This window comes from Lissotriton vulgaris, chromosome 2_1 (genome assembly GCF_964263255.1).
Source record: "Lissotriton vulgaris chromosome 2_1, aLisVul1.2, whole genome shotgun sequence".
Classification (NCBI taxonomy): domain Eukaryota; kingdom Metazoa; phylum Chordata; class Amphibia; order Caudata; family Salamandridae; genus Lissotriton; species Lissotriton vulgaris.
The window spans coordinates 2,027,110,267-2,027,125,525 of record NC_141687.1 but is presented as its reverse complement, the minus strand read 5'-3'; the positions used below and the strand labels follow the sequence as shown (position 1 = coordinate 2,027,125,525).

General features: G+C 47.4%; 1 protein-coding gene across 1 annotated transcript in view; it reads left to right on the top strand.

The window, feature by feature from the left end:
- Positions 1 to 15,259, top strand: part of LOC147733678 (transient receptor potential cation channel subfamily M member 7-like) — a 1,990,815-nt gene that overhangs the window by 482,825 nt on the left and 1,492,731 nt on the right. The window contains exon 9 of the mRNA XM_086958252.1: positions 8,508 to 8,631. Coding sequence (XP_086814378.1) covers positions 8,508 to 8,631 — 124 coding nt within the window. The remainder of the gene's footprint in view (positions 1 to 8,507; positions 8,632 to 15,259) is intronic.

Here is a 15,259-nt window from a genome sequence, read left to right as displayed (position 1 = left end):
TGTCATCGAGGGAGGAGTGGAGTTCTTCCATTTGGCGAAAATGTCTCTTTTGTCCACCACCAGGGTGGTACCCAAGAATGTCCTGTCTGCTCTAGAGCCTCCCACGCCCTCCAGGATCCCCAAGAGCATGACCTGGGGTGTGTAGGGCGTTCCATTTCCAAACTTCGGCTCAGTTCCTCCATAAGCGTCGCCCAATAATTTGCCACAGGACCAGGTGATGTGGTAAAAGTCCGCGGGTTCTGTTGCACAACGTGGATATCTCGGGCAGGCAGACAGCCGGCACGGTGTAATCTAACTGGGGTGAGGTATGCACAGTGGAGGTATTAAAGTTGAATTACTCTCAGCATAGCTGAGTTGGTGATCAATCTGGGGGCCATGACAGCGTCCCTCCAGACGTCATCCTCCAGCGTTCGCAGCCAACCCTCCTATTTGGTTCGCAAGTGGTCCAGCGTGGTAGGAGAATTTATAATGAGGGATTTGTATATCAGGGAGACCACTCCTTGACCCAATTCCCCCATGGGGGTTAAACTCTGGGAGCGTGGTGCCCTTGGGTATATGTGCCGCAAACTAATTTCAGACCTACAGGTATTTATGAAATTGTGTGGTGTTAAGTGAGTAAAAGTGCTGGAGGTCCTGAAAAGTTTTGAGCTGCCCTCCCTTCCAGATGTCCCCGATTTGGGAAATACCGATTAGGTCCCATTTTTGGAATCCTTCTAATCGTGCCACTGCCACCAACCACAAGCCCTGCCATAAAGGTGTTTATATCGAGTTCCAGCTGGTAATCCGTGTCTGCCCTCCCTCTTGACATCCACTCATTGATCACCAACAGGAGTGTGGGTATGTAGTATAAATACAGGTTCACCATTCCCATACCACTATCATAAGGGACCAGTTGACAGTGGGCCAACGCCATGCAGGACCTCGGGTTGCCCCACAGGAACGCAGTTGACATTCTGTTGAGAGCCTGAAACCAGTGTCTAGGTAGGTGCATCGGGGTATTTTGTAAGACGTAGAGGAAACTGGGAAGGATCATCATCTTGTACAGTGTGATCTTCCCCATCGGATTCAGGGGAAGAGTCTGCCAGTTCCGCAGCTCTTCTTTGGTCCTCTTAAGTAGCGGGGTAAGGTTCAGAGACCTATTGAGTTCTGGGTGTAAAGCTACCCATATCCCCAGGTACCGGAAACTCAGACGACGGATGGGGATAGGTGTTTGCCAGTCAAAGTACTCTCAGGACGGGTATAGCAGGACCAGTATGGACTTAACAGGTTTGAGTTTCAGACCGGAGGCTTCTCCAAAGCGCTGGAGAATCTGCAAACAGGGGCCCGAGTGTGCAGGGTCTGCCATGTATAGAAGCACATCGTCCACATACAAAGCTATATGGTCTTCATAGGAAGAGCTCCACCCCCATCCCTGGAGATGGTCGTCTGATCAATGAGTCATGTCAAGGGTTCAATGGCGAGGGCAAAAAGTAGGAGGGAGATGGAGCATCCCTGCTGTGTGCCACGTCCTATGTGGAAGTCTTCCGATAGGATACCATTGGTCATGACCCAGGCAGAGGGGCTAGAATATAGCACTTTGACCTGCCCTCTGAAGTACGGACCAAATCCCAGGCGGCCAGTAAGTCTTCCAGATATCCCTAGTCCACCGTATCAAAGGCATTCTCAAAATCTATTAATAAGAGAGCCAAGTACAGTGGGAGGAGGTGTAGTTGGGCCAGAGCTACCTGTAGGCACCGCAGACTGTGTCTCGTGCTCCTACGGGGCATACACCCACATTGATCAGTGTGCACTAGGGTCCTAATTACCCAGTTGAGCCGATTCACTGGGGTTGAGGCGTGTAACTTCACCTGCATGTTAATGAGCAAAATTAGGGGTATGCCGAGCACTCTGTGGAGGAAGGTTCGTTTTTGGGGATTACCACAATCATTGCAACGTCAATGTCGCGCATAAAGCCTCCCCTCTCCACTGCCTCTTCATACAGAGCCAGAAGGTGTGTGCGTCAGACGGTCTCTAAAGGCCAGATGATGTTGCACTCGGTACCCATCGGGACCCGGGGTTTTGTTTGTGGCCAGTGACAAGATGGCTTGTTCCATCTCCTTCAGAGTAATTGGCTGATCCAGTGAATGGGTCTCCGATTCGGACAGTCTGGTAAGTGGGGTCTCTCTTAAGAAATTTGTGCTAAGGTTAGCAGTTGGGGACTGTGTAGTGGAGTAGAGCTGTTTTTAGTAAGATGCAAAGGCCTGGTTGTTCGCCTCTGGTGCCTGGTGTGTATTGCCATCCAGGTCAATTAATTCGGAGATTATCCTATTGCCAAGAGGGCGAGTTGCTAGCCAGTAGAGCAGTTTCCCATTTTTGTCTTTCCACCCGTACACCTGCACCGAGGAGGACCTCAACATTTGCTTGGCCGACTCCAGAGAGGTATGTCATATTTCTTCATGGATGAGATCGAGCTGGCGGGCCTGAATACCCCCCATTTCTGCATCCCAGGCCCCTACCAAGAGCATTGCCCATGCTTCCAGGTGAGCGAGACATTAGTCACTAGCCTGGTACTTTCTTTTTATATAACCTATGGCGATACCTCTAATTGTTGCTTTACCAGCTGCCCTGAGTGTGCTCCCCGAGGCCACCGATCCTTCGTTCTCTAGCAAGTATTGGTGTAACTACCCTTTCACTGCTTTTTTGCAGTCCCTATCTAGCAAGAACCAGGCGTTTAGGTGCCAAATGGGGAGGAGGGCACCGGTGGCCTGCCATATGTCTAGCAGGCAGTAGCGGGGAGTGGTCTGAGAGACCTCGGGCGAGTGTGTGGACATCAACAATCTGCACGCAATCGGGACGGGCAGTCCCAAACGGGAGGCCCAGTCGGTGAGTGTCTTTGCAGAGCTAATGCTCTGTGGGGAAGGGGTCCCAGATGCATCTCTTTCTGGGTTCATGACTCCGTTAAAATCGCCTCCCACCACAGTGACACCCTGGGCCAGAGAAGACACTAGGTTTCCGAGGTCGTGGAGAGAGGGGTTGAGGACCGCTTGAGGCATATAGGCAGAGATCCTGTTGAGAGGGCATCCCCCCCACTACGCCCAAGGGGGCCAGAAAACGCCCATTGGGAGCTCGGACTATTTGGTTCAGTGCAAATGGGAGGGAGCAGCGAAGGGGGATCGCCACCCCGTGGAACCCCCGCGTGAAGCGTGTATGGTACACTCTGTCGTATCCCTGCCTGGCGAGAAAGGGAAAGTGATCACCCAACATGTAGGTCTTCTGCAAAATGAGCACATCAGGTATTGAGCGTGTGGAGGTCTTCAGGACCGCGGCACGCTTCACCTTGTCGAGGAGCCCGTTAACATTCTAGAACAAGATCCATAGGTATTGTAGTACTGAGAAGAGAAGCATCAGTGGGGGCAGGCCTCCGCATGCAACAGGGAGGAGTGTGCAAAATTAATTATAATTATATTCTCCTTTTTGTAAGGCAGATCCTCTTCTTTCCTAGGTCCACCGTTGAAGACCCCTTGCAAACCATGAAGAAAAGGAATTTATGAAAGGAGCACCAAAGTGGATGAATTTATGATTAACAGTCCATGTTAATGTCCATATTCATTTTATTCAATAAGAAATTGTTCATATTCCAACAGAAGCGTTCATTTTATTCGTTGTATCAATATTTCTTGTTACAGAACGATCAACAGCCTACGTGTTTTGTCCCTGAAGGGACATCATCAGGGCTGTAATGATAAAACAAAATATCAAAATCCCAAATTTGTTACAAACATGATCCTCCTAATAGGACTCTAACATTATAGTCCAATCAACAATATATTCGTTCAAATTTGGTCCAGTTAACATAAGGTGTCACCTCAAAACCCTCAAACATGTCATCTCTAGACACCACCGTTATGTCTAATACATTATGAAACATCGTGAAGACCTGAAAATTACAAAGCTTAACATAAGCCTTAGAATTATGCAATATAGCAATGATATTGACGCCCCAAAATTGTCCTCGATCAATCATATCTGTATATGGCATTCAAAATGTCTCCCCCCTCATATTAGCTAACATTATTCAAGAATATGTTACCTTTCCAAAATTCATTAATCAACAAAATAGTCCATATTACCCAAATACATGATCTCACCTAATAAGTGGAGATCCTTTCTCATGGAGTGTTGAGAAGATTAGCCACAAACGATCATGAACTTAAGATATCGATCTGTGAATTCGAAAAACGACCAGCCATTAATATTATCCTAATAGTCAAGAATAAAAGGGGAGGATTCTAGCTCAGCATAGCAAGACAAATCTTAAATCTCACCTAGGCCTGTATGGCGATTAAATTCCTCTTATATTTCTAGATGCGTGTAAAACCCGCATGAAAGTACCGAAATGAATTCTCAAAATTGCACCCAATCTCAAACTACAATTTCAATCTGTAGACGTAAAGAAAAATCTGCCATTAGTTGAAAATATTGACTTCCTGCAGAATGGTAACTTGGTCCTTAAAATTGAGGATGCGTGCTATGATGGGACTATGTGGGGCTCCTGGGGGAGGCCAAGGCTCGTGTGCGCTGTGTGCCCTCTCGACCCTGAACCATGCAGATAGGTGGCTCTTGGGCGTCCAGGTATTAATCCAGGTTTCAATGAATGGGGCCACTGGAGTGGGCTCCGTGCCCTCCGGTAGTCCCACCAGATGGGAGTTATTCCTGTGGGAGCGGTTTTCTGCATCTTCGGCTCAGCTATGGAGCTCCGAGGTTTGAGAGAGAAGCTTTGAGATCCGGGTCTTCATAGTGTTAACTTTGTCCTCCATGAAGGACCGCCACATTTCCGCCTCTGTGATTCTGTCTGTCGCGTTGTGAAGATCCTGGCGTATGAGAGCCACATTGACCATACTTCCCGGATTTTTGTCTCCACTGAGTCTTGGGATGTATGGATCGCTTGAAGAATAGTGGCCAAATCCTCTCCGGGCAATTGGACAGTGATGCTGGGAGTGGCACTGGTATCCATGATATTCGTAGTAAATTGCTCCATTTATATCTGGGAGGGGGGTGGGTGGGGGGGGGGGGGCGGGGGGAGGGTTTGCTGGTCTATCCTTGCCCATGCCTGTCCTTGGGCTACTGATTGTTGCCGTTGTTAGGGAGTTGAACAAGGTCTGCTAGAAGTCAGCGAAGGATCAGAGGGGGTCTCCCACGTAGCCAGTGGCAGACACGGGTTTAGTCATTGAAATGGGTGGCTGCGATGAATCGTGTGCCGGACTGACTTTTGTCCGAGCCCTCTACCTTCTCTGGGACAGCCCTGCAGATGTTGGCACTACACTGGGACTGCTGTCTGTTCCAACAGGGGCTCTCAAGACACTCCCCTGGATACTTCCTTCCCCATTTGCGCCTCTTTGTTCGCGAAGTCGTCTTTCCCGTTCCTAAGTGGGGCTTCAAGACCGGGAGAGTCCAGGTATGAAGTTCGGTGAATGTCACTGTTAGTGCGGGAAGCTCGCTGCGCTGTATTCCTGTGTGCCTCCTCGGCCATCACTCTTCACTCGCTCCGCATGCCGGGGATCGCCAGATGTGGTCCAGTCTCCTCCCTGCTGTCTCCCCCGGATTCGTGGGCAGCAGTTACATGTAGGCCTATTCCTCCCGACTGCCCTCCCTGTAGGCCCTCAAAGCCCGGTCATAGCGTTCCCTGGCTTTGGGCAGGTGAAGCACAGTTCACAGCCGCACCTGGATGCTCCCGTTCAGGTAGATGGGGCAACTCCTGGTCTCCGTTCGGGTGAGTCCCCGTCACCTGTGGATATGCAGGTTTGGCTCCTGCAGTGAAATCACTGCGGGATCCGAGTCCTGCGGAGGTCTTTTGCCATTTGCAATGAGTGGGGTCTCACCCGCTGCAGGAGTGGTTGTGTCAGGCCCGGAATTCGGGCGCCTCTGTCACCGTGTCATCGTGTCATCACTCCCCCTCCATTAATCTGGGGCTGGAGGAAGACACAGTGTGGGAAGGACATCTGTGTCTCCAGCCTCCATGTTGTGCTCCAAACGTTAGGCCTGTCCTTGCTCCAGGCTTTCCCTGCTCACCTAGATCCGGGCTGCCCGTGGGTCCACCAGGTCACTGCAGAACCTGATTGAGATGGTCAGGGCTCCATCCGCATCCTGAGGTTGCCATCATGGTTACGTCATGAGATGTCAGGTTTACTCCTACAGTAAGGCCCTGTGCAGAGGACACTCCGCAGGAGCTCTTCTTGTGCAGAAGACTTCGTAACAGGCCCGGACTTCGGGTGCCCACCTTGCCGCAGTGCCGCTCCCTCCCCACTCACCTGCCGAGAGATCCAGTTCCAGTTGGACTTCAGTTTCTCCAGTCCCCGGGCCGTGATCTGGGCTTCAGGTCCGACCCAGTCTTCTCTCCAAGCGGCCCAGGTGCATCGGAGTCAGAGGAGACCAGGCCAGGGAACTGCCTGACTGCCACGCCCGGTTCCTACAGGATCAACCTTCGGTAGGCGCGGTCGGGGTTCAGTCAGTGCCCGGGGGCGCCATCTTGGATGCTGCGGGAGATGCTAGACTCTCTCCACCACAAATCTTTGTGTGGTGGTCACGCTATGGGGGCTCCCTCATGGCAGGGGATGTAGTGTCTGGTTCAATCTTTGGCTGACCTCACTACCTCCTCTCCGCTCCTGCCTCACTGACCTGGGGTTTCTGACTGCTTCAGTGCGGGCGGGAATGCAGAGTCACCGGACTCTGGGCCGTGATTCGGCCGATGGGCCCACTGCAGTCCTGCTTCCAGGGGCCTCACGGGGGCCTGACTTCTCCGATGCACCTGAGGAGGAGGAGGAGGAGGTTAAGGCCTGGGAACCCCTCCGCCGCTCCACTGGTACACCACAGGGTCAGACCACACTGATGCGGACCGGGACCCCTTCAGCAGCTCGGGTCTGCCATCTTGGCTGCGGGGACCAGCCGTCCGCTCTCTGCACCGGCTTTGCTCAGAGACTCCGCTCCGGAGGATGACAGTTTCTCCCTAGGCAAGCAAGAGCCCGTGGGAGTAATTTGGTGTGGTTCCAGCTTGTGGATTGATGTTAGCGATGAGCGGAAGATGAAGGAGTCCGTAGCGCACTCTTAGTGCGCCTGCCATCTTGGCACTCGTTGCAAACCGATTTTATGAGTCCTAATTAGGTCACGATTTGCAAACCCCAGTGATTGGCTGCAAAGACGGTGATGGAGGCGTGAAAGAAAGAAACAGCAGACCTCCAATCCTGTTAGAGTTCCTAAACAGGAATCATTTTTTAAGGCCAGTCCTTCTCCGTGAAAGTTTAATGTTCAAAAATGTAATTTTTTTAATGACAGCAAGAGGTCGGTAACGTGATTTTCCCTTGGGACAGGTTTCATAAAAAGTTTGCATAAACAGAAGGTGGTGACGGCACTGATTGGCCGTTCATGTATGTTGAGGTGGTTGTCGATGACCATGCCAAAGTTCTTTCCGTGTGTAGTGGGGGTCGGGAGTGGGGTCCCATTTTTGCTGGCCACTTGGTGGAGTTCCATGGCGATGGGTTATTCCCAAAGATCACAATATATCTTTTCATTGCTGAAATTGATACAGTTGGATGTCATCCTGTCGGCAGTCTTGGTCAAGCAGCCAGCTAGCTTCGTCAGGGTCTTGTCCAAGAGTGAGAGTGTCAGCTGAGTGTTGTTGGTGTATGAACCAATGCTGATATCGTTGGTGCAAATAATCCTGGTGAATAGGGTCATGTAAACGTTGAAGAGGGTCAGGCCGAGGGAGGATCTTTGGGGTACTCTGCAGATAAAGTTGTGCTATACCCGATGAGTAGGTGGCCAGACTGACAGACTCAGTTCTTCTGGTCAGGTAAGAGCATATCCAGCTGCAAGCGGGTCTTCATATTCTATTATCGTTCTGGTGTTGGATGGGGTGGGATACCATATTGAAAGCTGCAGAGAGAACCAGGAGCATGAGGGCAGCCATATCTACTCTGTAGAATCATGCAGATGTCGCCTGTAGTTGCGAGGAGGGCTGTTTTCATGCTGCAGTTGGGACTGAAGCTGGGTTGTGATATTGAGGGGTTGGTGGTTGTTGAAATGGTTGGTGGTCTATCAAGACTGTTGCACCTCGTATTTAATTTGGCAGTCAACTGCCTACTTTGAATCTAGGCTGGCTAAACAGGTGTATTAATAGCACCTGTTTCCCTACACCACTCATACACAAATTCCCCAGACTTTCATGGGCTGCTTTGCTGGCATAACTTGTAAACTGCTGCAAATTACTGTGCAGCTAGTGAGAAACGTAGAAAAAGCAGGGTTACATATTGTTGTATTTTTTATGTACAGACATTTTGATAAGGGGCTAATTAATACTTGTTCACAAAGCTGGAAGGCACAGTTCAAATGCATTCAGTTAAAGAACCCTGCTTACAAATGTGGTAGATATTAATCAGGGTTTTGTGTAATCAAAAAGGTGATTTGGTAAGTCTTGTGTATTCCAAAACCATGGTTTAAACTAAGGTTCTCTTGATTCTTGCTCTTTTTTCCAGAAATTTACCTGACGGAGTAGAAAGTGACATAATTTCTACTATCAAAAAAACGTTCAACTTTGGCCAAAGTGAGGCAGTTCATCTTTTCCAGACTTTGATGGAATGTATGAAAAGCAAAGAACTTGTAAGTAGTTTTCTTCATTTAGAGATTAAAATGTATAATTGATTTTCATGTTTTAAGATTTGGTAATTTCTAGGGCTGTGTGAAATTCGCGTAATATGGCTTTTGGGTAACTAAGCGAAATGCTACACAAATTACATACCATGAAAGCAAAACTGGCATTTATAGCTAGATTTTAGTACAAAATGCATCCTTGTGTCCATTTGAGCTCGAGGATGTGTTTTGCACAAAAACAAGAAAGAACAATCAAGAAAACACAACTGCTGTGAACAATAGCTGCTCGCATTCTTGTTGCTTGCATTCCTGTGCTCTCCCCACATGGTGTAGTTTCGAGAATTTTGCATAACCAAGTTAAGGTGAAATTTGCTAAATTGCACAATATTACGCTAATGTAATGACATTTTTCAATTTATTTCATTATGTTTTGGCTCTCAAAAGAGGGCCACATAAAATATACAGGATAAAAAAAAAAAGCAAAACAGATACATAACAAAATTATGACGTTTGAGAGACGGTTAAATACACAACTGACATGCAAAGCAAATCTACGGGAGGTCGGAAAGACAAAACATCTCCAGAGACATGTTAATAAATAGCTAAAAAACCTTTAAAAAAGTTAAAAATATGGAAACAGAACATTTCATTAGGAGGGCAGTAAAGTGCATGAAGAAAGCCATTCAAAGTGACGATGCCAAGGCGGAGACAAATAACTTTTAACCATCTAGAGCGCAATTTACGGAGCGCAGGGCAAATCAGTAGAACATGCATACAGTCCTGGGTGCTCAATTTACATAAATTGCACAAAGCAGAGGAGCCATACCATTTGGATAACAGTAGATTTAAAGGGATTAAATCATAACGTAAGAGAAACCAAAATCTACGAATACCATGCGGTAGGTTCCATATAACCTAGGGTTGAGGTGACTTCATCACATAGGAGTTAAGGAGAAGGTCTACATTCCTTTTTTCACAAATTAACTTTTTATCAGAGTGAAAACATAGATCCCACGAGGCTACTTTTAAAACGAGTTTTAACTGTAAGGGAGAATACAAAAACAAAGCGTTTTCATCTAATTTTAGAAAGGTTACAGCTTTTCTAAAATTACTTACAAGTTGAGAAAACTAGTTAAAATTACCCAATAATTCACTTCTGAGGAGAGCTCGCATAGTCCCTACTTCCGCTCTAGCCAGGCAGGCCACCCATCTTACTAGGGCACATAATCCCTGTACCCAGCTGCTCCTAAGACCAAAGTCAAGCCTGCAGGCGGCTAAAGAGCACGCAGTATTAAGGGAAGAAAGAGATCTTAGAAGTTTCCCCTCAATCTTGTGTCAAAAGTCCCAATTTTTCACCTCTATGAGTTCGATACCATACAGTATTGTTGCGGGGATTTTAGATCTATACACTTCCAATAAGCTCGAAGTGCCGTTTCCCCGTTGCCTGGTATAGGGAATTTAAACCTTTGCCATGGGCAAGAGCTTTGCGTGAACAATGCTCTATATGGAGCCTCTCACTCAAGTTAGCCGTGATGATTTTTCCCAGGAAGGTATAGGAATTTACAACCTCCAGTTTTTGGCCCCCGATAAACCAACCAAAATCTACAGATCGGCACTTCTTCTTACCAGCTATACACATAACTTTACTTTTGGTAATATTGATCTTCATGCAATGGGCTGCAGCAAAGGCATGAAGAGCATGTAGCCGATTTGCAAGTCCTTTAGGGGTCAAGTCAAGAATAAGGACATCATCGGCGTACATCAGGCAGGATATAGAGGTCCCCCCCACCACCGGGGCGATGCCCTCTCTGGCAGACAAGGCGGCGGGTAGGTCTGCCGTGTATAAGGAGAACAAAAGGGGAGCCAATAAACAGCCTTGTTTAAGGCCATTCAAAGATGGAATTTGATAAGATAGCCCCCTTTCGCCCCCCAACAGGACCCTACACCAGGTCTCTGTGTGGAGAGACCGCACCAGCTCCAACAAATAGGTTGGAACACCAAGCACTGCCAATTTTCTCCACAGCGTTCTACGGTCTATTTTGTCGAACGCTGTGGAGAAATCAATAAAAGCGGCATACACTACCCCTCCTCTCACCTGGACATATTTATCTGTAACCACATGAAGAGCGGTGAGGTTGTCTAACGTACCGTGGTCCCTAAGGAAGCCGGTCTGTTCAAACGGCAAGATGTTGCTCTCCTCTACCCAATCGGAGAGGGAATTTAAAAGACATTTCGCAAAGACCTTTCCGATGGAGTCGAGGAGAGCAATCAGCCGGTAATTGCTGGGGCTATCCCTAGTTCCCTTCTTAAAAATAGGGACCAAGATACTTCCCCTCCAGGAGGCAGGTACCGTTTTAGACAAAAAGCAGGCTTTATACAGAGGGTACAGGATTTTACTCCACCTTAAAGGATCCTGTTTCAGGACCGTCATGGGGACTTCGTCAGGGCCCATTGCCCCAGAGACACGCATGTTTTTTATAGCCATCTCAATTTCTTCTTCTGTGGGGTAATTGATGAGACCTTCGGGTGTAGCATCTATGGCAATATCATCACCTGTAATCCCGTTCCCTGCATAAAGATCCCGGATATAAGTAATCCATACCTCTTCCGCTATTGGGATGGGAGAGGGACTTAGTCTAGTACCACACCCCTTACTGATTATTGCCCAAAATTCTCTGATCCTACCATGGACAACAGATTCCCTCAAGTTGATCCAAACATTGTCCTCCCTTACCTTTTTTATTTTTAGCTTGAGTCTGCATCTTTCTTTTTAGCCTGGAAATTTCTTTTTCACGTTCCATGACTCTATCCAGATATTGTTCACGAACTAGTTTATTTATTTCCTTGTTCAGGATACGCAGTATACTAGAAACCACTACCCCTCTTCTAGGCCGAGAAGTTTTTTTAGCATAAAAAATGATGTTTCGCATAAATTCTTCAAAATAAACTATTTCATTCCCACGCCACTCATTTAATACTAGTAGGGTATAAGATAAGAAATCCTGTACCCCATTAATAGCGGAAGGATTCCAAAAACATCTTCCCGAGGAAGCGTGGAAAGCAGCATCACTGCCGTTGAGAGACCAAGGAACAGTGGTCATGGGATTTAAAGAAATAGTTATAAACAATATGCTATGGTCACTCAGGGAAGTAGGTATGATCTTAAGGTCCTGAATGAAAGGAAACCAACCATAGTCTGCGATTGCATAGTCCAGGATAGAAGACCCAAAAGGAGATTTGTGAGTAAATTTTGCAGGCACGTCAGACGGGAATCTCCCGTTTAGTATAAGACCGTCGACGGCCGCTAGTTCTTTTAGCAAAATCTTCCCTCTTTTATTTGTCACTAACTTATCAGGGAAGAGTGATTGAGGAACAAAATGCGCCTCTTCTTTAGATTTATTCCTAAAAAGTTTCAGACTAACATTGGAGATTTTGCAGTTCAAGTCTCCCACAAGCATAATTTCCGGGGGGGATGGGACATTTTTTATTTGATCAATATATCGGAATACCTGCTTCAATATAACATTAAAACACTCTTCTGGAGGGATATACACATTGAGGATTACAATAGGTGACTTTATGCCGTTATTAAACAGGTTTTCAATGGTTATAGCGTGGAAAAGTTTACTAGGGTCGATATAATGGGAGAATCTCCATTGCAATTTATTTGATAGTAAACAAGCGATTCCCCGCCTTGCATGACCTTTCTTGGAAGGGGCAGCAGGCACTTCCAAGGCGTAAAAATCCTTAGAAACATCCAGCATATTAATACACCAAGTTTCCTGTATACAAATCACGTTAGCTCCTAGAGAATATAAAAGATCAAATTTCTCTGGGCTACTGTGAATCCCTGCCGCATTCCAAGAAATAATTTTTAGTGAGGTGTTAAAGATGATGAAACAATCTGGGATTATCTTTTGTTTTTGTAGATAAGGCACTATGCAGCCAATTCCACCGATTGTTATCCTCTGTAAGGGAGGAATTCTGAGTTAACGGGAGTGGCTTCACCTGCGAAACCGAGCGTTTTTTCTTAGAGACCCAAATCTTCAGGTCTCTAAGAGGAGAGGCTACCCCATTTTGTTCATCACCTCTAAATATCTTCCCAAGAGAAGGATTTGTGTTACCAAGGTTAAAAATCGGGAGAATGTTGATACCTGTACGTTGAAAATTCTCGGCTTGCTGTAATATCAGATTTACAATGATAGGAGAATAGAATTTAACCCTTATACTCAATACCCTGACTCCACCCAACAGGGAGACTAACTCAATATCCCTAGATTGAATATGGTGAAGACTTTCAATCTCGCTAAAGCGCTTAAGAAGCAAGGCTCTGTTTAGGGGTAGGTCAACATCGAATAGAGGTAAAAAGTCTAACACAAGAGTGTCCACTGGAGCCTTTGAAGTTGTTAAAAGACGATCAGGAAGGGAGCGGTCTCCAATCTCTAAGGCTGCGGAGAAAGGAGGGGCCAAGGGGTTAAGGGCCCCAGATGGAAATTGGATTAGAGCTCCAGTCGCAGTCGGTGGAGAAAGACTTGGAAGAGGGCCCCCCATTTGTGGCATAACTTCCAAAGACGTTGGCGGACACAGTTCACTTTCCACCTTTAAAGATGTAGAAATTGGTGAGTTCAGTTCAATTTCCGCCTTTAAGGATGTAGAGGTGGGATCCAAGTCTAATTCGTCGTTCTCCAGTACAACCAGAGAATTTTGGAAGATTATCCGACGCTGCCTTTTCTTCCTGTATTTTCGAATTGGTTTCCTTTTATTCCCTTTATTATTTCTATGTTTACCGTTTTTTACCTGTACCTCATGTTTATCGTCCGTAGGTTCTTTTTTGTTTTCAGACATGAAGATAGGGAATAGATCTTGAACCACTTTAGGGCCGGAGGTAGATTTGTTTTTTTCCTCGATCTCTAGAACTGAGTTCTTAATACAATTAGGCACTGCGGTTAAGGGCATATCTACGGTGTGTGTTTCCAAAACTGCTGTTGCAGCCTTCATGTCAGAATCCACTATAGGCACATTTATTTTCCCCTTTGGCAAGCTGTGTTCGGTCATGGGGGGGACACACACCTCATATCTGGCGACTTTTGTAACAATGTCTTCAGTATTTGGGTAACTGAATCCAAGATACAATCCGAGCTGCCTACAAATTTCCCCAGGAGAAATAGAATGGAGGCTAATAATTGTTCCAGAGCAATCATGGATTCAGGGATCGGTTTTTCACACGCTTCCACTGGACGGCAGATACCAGATAGGTTGAGACCCGGACTCCTGGAAACATTAGACAGATCGGACATGTCCTGACCGTTTAACGAAGGGGTACTACTATACAACATTAACCCAGATGGAGTAGCACCCCCCGAGGGCTTAATAGGGTCCTGAGTCTCCAATTTAACTGTATTTACATAGCGGCCACAGAGTTCAAGGTCAATGGATAGTGATGACAAATCGCCACCCAACCTATCATTCAGAAGGGTTTGAGGCAAAGATGGTTGATTCGCAAGTTCACTTTCAGGTACCGGAAGTTCGAGATTATTCTCCCCCTTCCCGTCAGAGTGAGCAAGGGAAGAAGACACCGCTGCCGCTGATTGTGATAATGCGGGCTGCACAGGAGGAGGCGGAGGGTCTGTGATACCTTGAGTATGAACCTCCTGGACCATGGCACAGGGAACTTCTTTAGCAGCAAAATTAGATTTCTTAGGGGAAGGCAAGTCCCATAACTCAAAGAGTTGGCATTGACCCTTCAACGGGGGATTGTTTACAGATTTGTTTCTTGTGCGGGTAATGTCTATTTTTGCACCAGGTTTTCCTCCCACTACCCTTCCTGAACGTAATTTTTTAGACATCTTCTGTAGGATTATTCCACGAGATTATGTTATAGAAGTGATTTACCTCCAGAAGAATGATAACAAGTAATAATGCGATATTCATAAAATAATAAATATAGTCCTGGAGATGCAACAATGACTGACCGGTAGTAGAGTACGAGGAAGCGACGAGTAAGTTTCAATAAATGGTTCTTCCTCAGACAGTCAGGCGTATTAAAATAAGCAAAAAGACAATGTCAATGAAAATAACCGGGCCCAGCCCAGCCTACCTCAGCCACTGAGTGCCACAGAGGGCCCGCACTTTGCCCGGGCTTAGCCCCGGGCACTCCCGCGCGCTCCCGCGACGCGGGGGTGGCGCTGATCTTATGCGCCGCCTGGCGCGATGTGCTGGGCGTCTCCCGCCGCTCAGCCTGTCGGGAAATGTAGTTCAGGGCCTCCCTCCGCTCGGCGGCTGCTACTCGATGTTAATTGCGGCGGCGGGAGGGGGGCTCAAACAGGCTGGCAGGCACCAGGGATCTCGGCAATATTCCTTAGGGCGAGACAAGCTTTCTCGCTGTTCTATGCAGGTCAGGGTATCCTTGGATCAATGTCAGATTCCGCGGCGTCACCCGCTCCACCGGGGTGACGCTGGTCTTATGCGCCGCCTGGCGCGATGTGCTGGGCGTCTCCCGCCGCTCAGCCTGTCGGGAAATGTAGTTCAGGGCCTCCCTCAGCTCGGCGGCCGCTACTCGATGTTAATTGCGGCGGCGGGAGGGGGGCACAAACAGGCTGGCAGGCACCAGGGATCTCGGCAATATTCCTTAGGGCGA